Source organism: Oncorhynchus mykiss, chromosome 6 (assembly GCF_057628025.1).
Source record: "Oncorhynchus mykiss isolate SJ-2025 chromosome 6, ASM5762802v1, whole genome shotgun sequence".
Lineage (NCBI taxonomy): Eukaryota > Metazoa > Chordata > Actinopteri > Salmoniformes > Salmonidae > Oncorhynchus > Oncorhynchus mykiss.
The window spans coordinates 20,837,492-20,846,988 of record NC_143027.1 but is presented as its reverse complement, the minus strand read 5'-3'; the positions used below and the strand labels follow the sequence as shown (position 1 = coordinate 20,846,988).

Genomic DNA, 9,497 nt, shown 5'->3' with positions numbered 1-9,497 from the left:
AGAAATGTCTTCCCATAATAGATCCATAGACACTGTGTGAAAAAGAGTGGACCTGTAGAAGGGAAACAACTTGGTTCTAGGGCTTGAACCAATAAATCCATAGTTATACCAAGTGCACTAATGGGCTAATACACTTATAATAACTATTTCACTTTTTAGGTGGTATGCTGAAAATGCAAACACAAAACGGCTTCCAACAAGGCCAGAGTGACTGTGATGACACTCCATGTTGCACTTTCCACCAAATTATGGGGAACAGCTGGGAATGGGATAAGGGTTTGAACAGTTCATTGGGGTTATAGAGCATGACTGAGTTTACACTATAAAGGTCTAGACTCCAGACACCTTGGTTGATGCTAGATATCAGAGGCCAGTAACTGTACACTGTGAAACTCAATTAGGCCATTTAGCTATCCCTTTCTAACCTGAACTAAACAATTACAACGTTAGTCAGTGGATAACACATATAACACAGTAATATAGGGCACAGAACGCTAATGAAAACAAAACTGTTTTATAAAATATTTGTCAATTTACAAAAATTGTGGTTCCTTCCTATGGGTATCAGTTCCATTGAATGGACATTTTGGACTAAATGTGTTCCAACATTTGGCCAGCCTAATAATTTTTTTTAATTGAAATTGACATAGATATAGAAATTGAACGGCAAGGGTTTATCATCGAAACAAAGTAGAACTTACGAGATAGTCTTCAAAAGCAGGGCAAATAACTGACATAGATGGCCTTCACTCACAGCTCGTCAATTTCGTCCTCTCTGGCTAGTTTAGTTTAAAGCTACAATTGGCTGGTGTTACTGTTATGCAGATCTCCATAAGGGTGGTAGCTAGAACTGACATAATACTGCTAGCTGACTTGCTGGGATAGCTATTAACGTTACCTTATGCCGTATTCTTATTTTTCTGGTATTAACTAAATTGTAGTTTAGAAACTGTTTTCGACATAACGTTGTCTTTATAACGGGGTTGATAGCGCTGTGGGAGCTTGACAAGTTGTGCCTGCTTTTGAAAACTTAGCCTGTTAGCTAGTTTAGCTAGCCGGGGTTTGGCACTGGGGATCAGACTCGGAGAGCTGACCAGCTGGCTTGCTAGCCACTTTCTACCAGTCCGCTAGCTAATGTTATTGGCCAAGCTAACGGTACTGTAACAATGCAAGTTAACTAGATAGCTATATTCGCTAGCTAACTGTTAAGGCTAGATAAATCGTTTCGGGTAAACTGTGGTGTAGCTACATGGATTCGATAGCTAGTTAGCCTGACGACAAGAACATAACATCTTAGCTTAACGTTAGTCCTCGCTACTGTACTTTTTTTGTTTCGTGAAGGGGAAGAATGGAGAGAGACACTATTTTGAGATACATTGATAAATGAATTTTCATCTGGCAAAGATTGATTTACAAGAATTGGATCGGACCTGGCGTTGACAAGCAAGCTGTAAACTCGCCCTGCTAGCTAGCTAAGTGGGCTAACGGTAGCTGACTGGCGTCAACAACCGAGTAAGTTCTATAACGCGTTACGCTAACGCAACACTTTTAACGCTAGTAGGTATACAAATGTCACGCACTGTACAGTAACTTTACATGGTATTGATTTGTATTTTCTGAAGTTGTAGGTGCAGCCCGTAAGATTGAGTTGACCCGAGCTAGAAAGCTACATTAAGCTAGCTGACTAACGTTGTTACGGTAAAGTCGAAGCGAATATTGTCACCATATTCAAGTTGAATTGCAAGACGACATTTGTTCCACTAGCTATACATCATACATCATTTGTCATTACAATAGCATATACTTGCTAGTAGCTAGCAAACTGGGCCTTGATAACTAGCTGACGTCAACAGGTTACTTAGCTACTAGCTAACACTAGTTAACTAATTGTTTCGCTAACATTAGCCAACTAAATAAGCTTGAAAGCAAGTTGTCAGGCACACATTTCTCATTTGTTTTTATGCATAATGTGTTTTCTGTTTGAATTGTATGGTGGTTAACAGTTTCTACACAAGTTTTCTGTGCTGATGTAGAGGTTATTGCTCCCATTTCTACCGGAAGTGGGGCGTAACTCTTGCGCGATAACTAGCTAGCTACGTATATACCCAGTAAAGTATGGACTGATTTTTTTTTTTTTTTTTTACATCTAGTAATGAATAGGTGTAACATTAGGTAATTAATATATATCTGGACACCTTGAGTCACTCACACATTATTTGCAGTGTCGGCCTGGGTGATGTCTCTTGGTAACCCTCACTGCCACAGCCTACAATTCACTCAAACATAATTTGCACTTCACTAAAACTGAATGCAATATTCATTCAATTCAGTTTAAAAAAATCGATGTATTGAATGAAGTGCAATATCTTATACACATTGAAAATATTTAATTCAAATACAGTTTCTGTTGGCACTGAAATCACTCAATACACCCTGTCACCATGAAGATCCAAGAGACCATGAGTCAATGACATTACCGATTCTGCATGTACTCATGCAACATAGGCACACAAGGATTTGGGTTTGCCCATGTTTTGAAACTCTAATTGACCGTTATTTCAAACCCCCGAGCTGACGAGGTTGAAATCTGTCGTTCTGCCCCTGAACAGGCAGTTATCCCACTGTTCCTAGGCCGTCATTGAAAATAAGAATTTGTTCTTAACTGACTTGCCTAGTTAAATAAAGGTACAAAAATTAAATAAAAATCCACCTCCCTTTAGCTCACATTACATGCACTCACTTTGCAGTGTGGTGAACATTTGCTCCTTGTGTCTGTGATGAGCTGTAGGCGATAGCCAGTTCAGATTGCTTCCAAGCCAGCACAGATATACTGTGGAAAGTTGTAATATTATGTAAAGGAATGATAAGGCCTGCATCTTCACAACAGTTACTCCAAAGCTGCTAACAAAGGTTTTTCTTTGATAAGTAATAGCCTTATACAAACTCTTGATGGTGTTATACACCAGTCTTCTGTGATTTTGATTCAGCCCCATTATAAGGTCTTGTGCTCCTCTCTGTAATCATATTACAAGCTTTTGCCCAGAGGCAGCTTTTGTCATTTACTTCTTCCGATCAGAAGTTATTCATCTCAGCTCAAAACTTTGCCAAGGGCTTAACTCCTGCTTTGGTCGAAGTGTTTGTGTTAATTGAGTAGGGCAGTCCTATCATGAGCTGCTCATCTCCGGGCCCACAGGCAGTGTCAGGAGGTTGTGTGTGTACAGTGTGTGTGAACTCCGGTGGTACTGGTGGAGGATTTACAGTAGTCAATAGACCAAAACATCCAGTCATCAACAGAAGAAGGCGCTCCTCTGCTCTAAGGCATCTTTGTTTCAAGGTTATATGTTTGTTTGTTATGAAACCCCTCTATTGCCTGCCGGGCAGTTGAAAAGTTGTGTGCTAGCCTGTTGCGCTTCTATGCTCAATTTCTTTGACTGCCACTACTATCTGTCATTGAGATGAATTCGGAGATCTTGATTGCAGACAGTTGTAGCACACGCTGACAATGGGCCCCTCTGTATTGTAGCTCTCTGCAGACATTTGTTTCACGGTTTCCCTGCTACGCTAATCAAAACATGAGATGCTCCGCAGTATGGTGGAACAACACTGGCTGTACTGCTTTCAAAATGCTCTAACTAACCTGTCTTGTATTGTCTGACAAAATAACTCATCACCTTCCCTTTTCTTCTTCTTTCCCCGTCTGCTGTTCAATGCAGGCAGCTGATTGCGGATGGCCGGTGTCTCTGTATTGGACATGGAGACGGCTTCATGCCCTCCGGTCCCTGTGCACCAGAACGGGACTGCTCACCGGGAGCCTCGGGGGTCCAGGCCAACCGCTGCTCCGGTGCTGCGGGTCCACCTCTACCACAGCAGCCTGGCTGGGCTAGACTCAACCCCCCTCAGCTACCCACCGGGGGACTACGTAGTCGAGCAACTGTGTGTCAATGCAGCGAAGGAGTGCAGTGAGTACCAGTCAAATTCTTTCAAAACAGCATGATAACGGTCATGAGTTTGTCCTCACTTAGTGACCTGGCCAAGAAGACCTCTGGACTCTAGTTGTAGACTTGTAACTTTAATAACTTAAAATCATAGTTTTTGGTTAGGTCCTGTGGGTTTGGCATGAGGTGTCCTTTCTGCACCAAAATGCATCGTTGCATTTGCACTGAAAAGGGATAGAGGGAATTGGGTTTGAATGGTATTTTGGTACAGTATTTTATTAGGATCACCATGTAACTAACATGCTCATTGAGTTAATGTACTTTGTACTAGCTCAGACATAGAGGACTAGACACAGAGGTTATGGTCTTGGTTGATTGCAAAAATAAACTATATTATACACTTTGTTCCAGCCTGTCTACCTTTATGTGCTGTTGTCATGGACGCGTAAAATATAATAACTAAGGTTGAGTGAGTTCTGACATAAGCTGCACTCCCAATGGTCAATAAAAATGTGCGACAACAAAAAAATGTCAGCGAGGAGAAACTTAACCCGCATGTTTTTAAATGCCCACAAGATTTATTGAAAAGCAAAACATGAGGGACATTTTAAAGGACAATTCAACCACTTTTCAACCTCATTTTCATTATCTCCAGCACAATAACAGTGGCTGGAAATAAGTGTCTACATACAGTATGTGAAATGCACATTTCTACATTTAAAAAAAAACTTTTAATCCTACCCTGAGATGTCACAGAGAAGCATATTTTTAAGACCTACCTTCTCATCTTTTTAATCACATATCATACAGACATGCTGTTTTAACATATGTAGACACTGGTTTGGTGCAGGAGATAATGAATATGCGGTTGAAACATTTCACAATTGCCCTTTAAGCAAACGGCAACAGGTACGTTTGTTGGAATATGTCCCAAGTTCCAACGGCTCAAATACAGGTCTTGTGTTTAATGACCTTTTGGTGACCCTGTAGGTAGAACATTTTATTATGGTAACATTCAAATCCTTTTCAAGCTTTTTAGTAAGACTCAAGGCACAGTGCATTATCTGGTCTCCTAAATGTTGATGAAAGATGCAATGTTCTTGTGAAATGAATCATGTTTCCATCCACAGTTTTTATGCGAGTAAAGTCATACAGCTGTCGTGACTTTTTTTTATATACTGTGATGTAAACCGGGCGTTTCGGCACAATTTATATAAATGCTGAAAGATCATTTGTTCGTTCGACATGGTCGGATCTTTTTGTGTCGGTACATTTTTTTGTTGAGAAATGGTGGTGGAAACCATCGTATAATAACTATCAACTCATCACGTGACTCAAAGTTTACTTTGATATGTTATGAGGTTTAGAGGTCGACCGATTAATCGGCATAGCCGATTAACAATCGGCAATCAGCATTTTTGGTCGCCGATTACATTGCACTCCACGAGGAGACTGCATGGCAGGCTGACCACCTGTTACGTGAGTGCAGCAAGTAGCCAAGGTAAGTAGCTAGCATTAAACTAACTTTATATTATAAAAAAAACAATCAATCTTAACATAATCACTAGTTAACTACACATGGTTGATGATATTACTAGTTTAACTAGCTTGTCCTGTGTTGCAAATAATCAATGCGGTGCCTTATCATCGAACGGGTGATAATTTAACAAGCGCATTCTCGAAAAAAAGCACTGTCGTTGCACCAATGTACCTAACCATAAACATCAATGCCTTTCCTAAAATCAATACACAAGTATATATATTTTTTAAACCTGCATATTTAGTTAAAAGAAATTCATGTTAACAGGCAATATTAACTAGGGAAATTGTGTCACTTCTCTTGCGTTCTGTGCAAGCAGATTCTGGGAATATGCAGCAGTTTGGGCCGCCTGGCTCGTTACAAACGGTGTGAAGACCATTTCTTTCCAACAAAGACCGTAATTAATTTGCCAGAATTTTACATAATTATGACATAACATTGAAGGTTGTGCAATGTAACAGCAATATTTAGACTTATGGATGCCACCCGTTCGATAAAATACGGAACGATTCTGTATTTCACTAAAATAATAAACGTTTTGTTTTCAAAATGACCATATTAATGACCAAGGCTCGTATTTCTGTGTGTTTATTATAATTAAGTCTAGGATTTGACATTTGATAGAGCAGTCTGACTGAGCGGTGGTAGGCAGCAGCAGGCTCGTGAGCATTCATTCAAAAAACACTTTCTTGCATTTGCCAGCAGCTCTTCACAATGCTTGAAGCACAGCGCTGTTTATGACTTCAAGCCTATCAACTCCCGAGATTAGGCTGGCAATACTATAGTGCCAATAAGAACATCCAATAGTCAAAGGTATATGAAATACAAATGATATAGAGATAAATTGTCCTGTAATTCCTATAACTACAACTAAAACTTCTTACCTGGGAATATTGAAGACTAAAAGGAACCACCAGCTTTCATATGTTCTGAGCAAGGAACCTAAACGTTAGCTTTTTTTACATGGCACATATTGCACTTTTACTTTCTTCTCCAACACTATGTTTTTGCATTATTTAAATCAAATTGAACATGTTTCATTATTTATTTGAGACTAAGTAGATTTTTAAAATAGATTTTTAAAATACTACGTCTCGAAATTGGAAACCATGCAGTTTATTAGGCACACATGCCAAGACCAGATTTGGCACATTTGCTATTTAACATAACTGTTTTTGTGGCTAAACTATCAGTAGAGTTGAAAATGTAATGGAAACACTTAACTTTAGATTTTTAGCAAAAAAAAAAACATTTTGTGTGCGCTACGTCATCACCAATGTTCCCTCTAAACTGTGCGCGTGCCCCGAGACTGCCCTTGCAGAAATATCAGCTCACAGAGAGAAGAAGCACTGAGATTGAATTTCTCTCAACTTTCTAGAGCAGTGGTCACCAACCGGTTGATTACGATCGCCTTGTTGATCCAATGCATTCCTAGTCAATCGCCAAACATTTCTGTAAAAAACGATAAAGACTTGTTTCTATTTTTTTGTATTAGTCTCGGGAAGTTGGCGGTATGTGCACCTGATTGAGCTGTGCTGCGTGCCGGTCAGGCAAACTGTTGCAATTTTAACCATTTCATGTATCTGAAGGTACAATCTCTTTCTTCCCGGCGGGCCCAAAGAGCAAATCAAGTGCACTATAGGTTTACCATTGGCCAATTGGATAGCTCAGATTACCGTGTCTACAGTAATGTTACAGGCTACAGCAAAATTGATACTGTGAGATTTCAAAACGTTTAAAACCATGACTAGAGAGAGACAGTCAACGAATACAGAAAAGTGTTGGCAATCAGAGGTCAGACGTTTCTTGTAGTGGGCCACCAGCTCTGCACACATCTCAGGAGGGATTTTGTCCCACTCCTCTTTGCAGATCTTCTCCAAACCGTCAAGGTTTCGAGGCTGACGTTTGGCAACTCGAACTTTCAGCTCTCTCCACAGATTTTCTATGGGATTAAGGTCTGGAGACTGGCTAGGCCACTCCAGGACATTAATGTGCTTCTTCTTGAGCCACTCCTTTGTTGCCTTGTCTGTGTGTTTTGGGTCATTGTCATGCTGGAATACCCATCCCCGACCCATTGTCAATGCCCTGGCTGAGGGAAGGAGGTTCTCACCCAAGATTTGACAGTACATGGCCCTGTCCATTGTCCCTTTGATGTGGTGAAGTTGTCCTGTCCCCTTAGCAGAAAAACACCCCCAAAGCATAATGTTTCCGCCTCCATGTTTGACGGTGGGGATGGTGTTCTTGGGGTCATAGGCAGCATTCCTCCTCCTCCAAACACGACGAGTTGAGTTGATGCCAAGAGCTCCATTTTGGTCTCATCTGACCACAACACTTTCACCCAATTGTCCTCTGAATCATTCACATGTTCATTGGCAAACTTCAGACGGGCATGTATATGTGCTTTCTTGAGCAGGGGGACCTTGCGGGCACTGCAGGACGTCAGTCCTTCACGGTGTAGTGTGTTACCAATTGTTTTCTTGGTGACTATGGTCCCAGCTGCCTTGAGATCATTGACAAGATCCTCCCGTGTAGTTCTGGGTTGATTCCTCATCGTTCTCACGGTCATTGCAAATCCACGAGGTGAGATCTTGCATGGAGCCCCAGGCCGAGGGAGATTGACAGTTCTTTTGTGTTTCTTCCATTTGAGAATAATCATACCAGCTGTTGTCACGTTCTCACCAAGCTGCTTGCCGATGGTCTTGTAGCCCATTCCAGCCTTGTGTATGTCTACAATCTTGTCCCTGACATCCTTGGAGAGCTCTTTGGTCTTGGCCAATTTTTCAGTTTTTGATTTGTTAAAAAAGTTTGAAATATCCAATAAATGTCGTTCCACTTCATGATTGTGTCCCACTTGTTGTTGATTCTTCACAAAAAAATACAGTTTTATATCTTTATGTTTGAAGCCTGAAATGTGGCAAAAGGTCGCAAAGTTCAAGGGGGCCGAATACTTTCGCAAGGCACTGTACTTGGAACTGGATTGTGTTTACAGCATGAGAGGTCGTGAGTAGATGCGCTTGTTTTGAGAGCAAAGCGAGAGCTGCATTAAGCCACGTGCAAATTTAGTTCATATCCTTTACTAGTTAGTGAGAGCTATTAGCCCAGTTATAGATCATTTGTAGTCAGCAAAAAGGGAGTGATCGCTTCCTACAAGTTAAAAGTTACAAGTTAAAATGTTATGGGGTGCATTTTCCATAGTTTTTTATGGAAGGCAACTCTGGTAGGCCTACATGATGATCAAATAGCCACTATTAAAATGGTAACTTAAAGCGGGTACAGAGTCAATGTTCGCAGTAAACGCTGGAAGTTGCACAGAATTTTCACAATGTAAGATTTTACTTAGAGCAGACCTGAAATTTGCTCAGTGATGGAAAAATATTTGAGGGAGCATTGGTCTTCACACGCTGATTTTTATCCGCAACAAGTATGTTTGTTGGAAACACCACTGGTGGGAAAATGTGCGTATTTTCTTAATGAGGATTTTAGAATATTCACATGAAATTCTGTCGCCAATTGGATGGAACCTAGTTATTGAAACTAAAAATGTGTACCGTGAAAGTGCTTCATAAGCACAATGCATGCTATCTCATGATGAATCTCCTGTCTCCACTCTTCTTTAGGTGTGTCGCCTCTGTACTGCAGCCTGTTTGGGCTCTTCAGAGAGAGAGACGGCATGTGGTTCCCCCCGAACCATGTCTTCCAGCTAGATGAATATGCCAATGAAGACATGGTATTCAGAATAAGGTATGTGTAGTGTTTTCTGTGCTCATGGTTTCTGCATTTTTGTTCGCTAGATCTCACGCTCTCTAATTATACATTATTAATTTCTCTCTCTGTCTGTCTCTCTCGCTCTCTGTCTCTCAGGTACTATTTCCCTGGCTGGTACAGCAGTGGAGCTACGAGGGCATATCGGTATGGAGTCACCAAGGGCTCTGAGAGTCCTGTCCTCGATGACTTTGTCATGGCATACCTCTTTGCCCAGGTAAGAGTCTGTCTGTAACATATGGAACCAAGCAATCTAGCAA

General features: G+C 40.9%; 1 protein-coding gene across 4 annotated transcripts in view; it reads left to right on the top strand.

Moving 5' to 3' along the window:
- Positions 1-572: 572 nt before the first annotated feature.
- The window catches only part of jak2b (Janus kinase 2b), a 39,156-nt gene continuing 30,231 nt past the window's right edge, over positions 573-9,497 (top strand). For 2 of the 4 annotated variants that reach the window (XR_016496555.1, XM_021605570.3), the window contains exons 1-4: positions 573-1,512; positions 3,714-3,959; positions 9,093-9,216; positions 9,337-9,454. Coding sequence is in view for 3 of the 4 variants with exons in the window: in XM_021605570.3 (XP_021461245.1) it covers positions 3,728-3,959; positions 9,093-9,216; positions 9,337-9,454 (474 nt within the window). In the remaining variant the exon portion in view is untranslated. Of the gene's footprint in view, positions 1,513-1,622; positions 3,335-3,713; positions 3,960-9,092; positions 9,217-9,336; positions 9,455-9,497 lie in introns of those variants that run through there. The other 2 variants (XM_021605568.3, XM_090237198.1) reach the window with 2 other exon arrangements.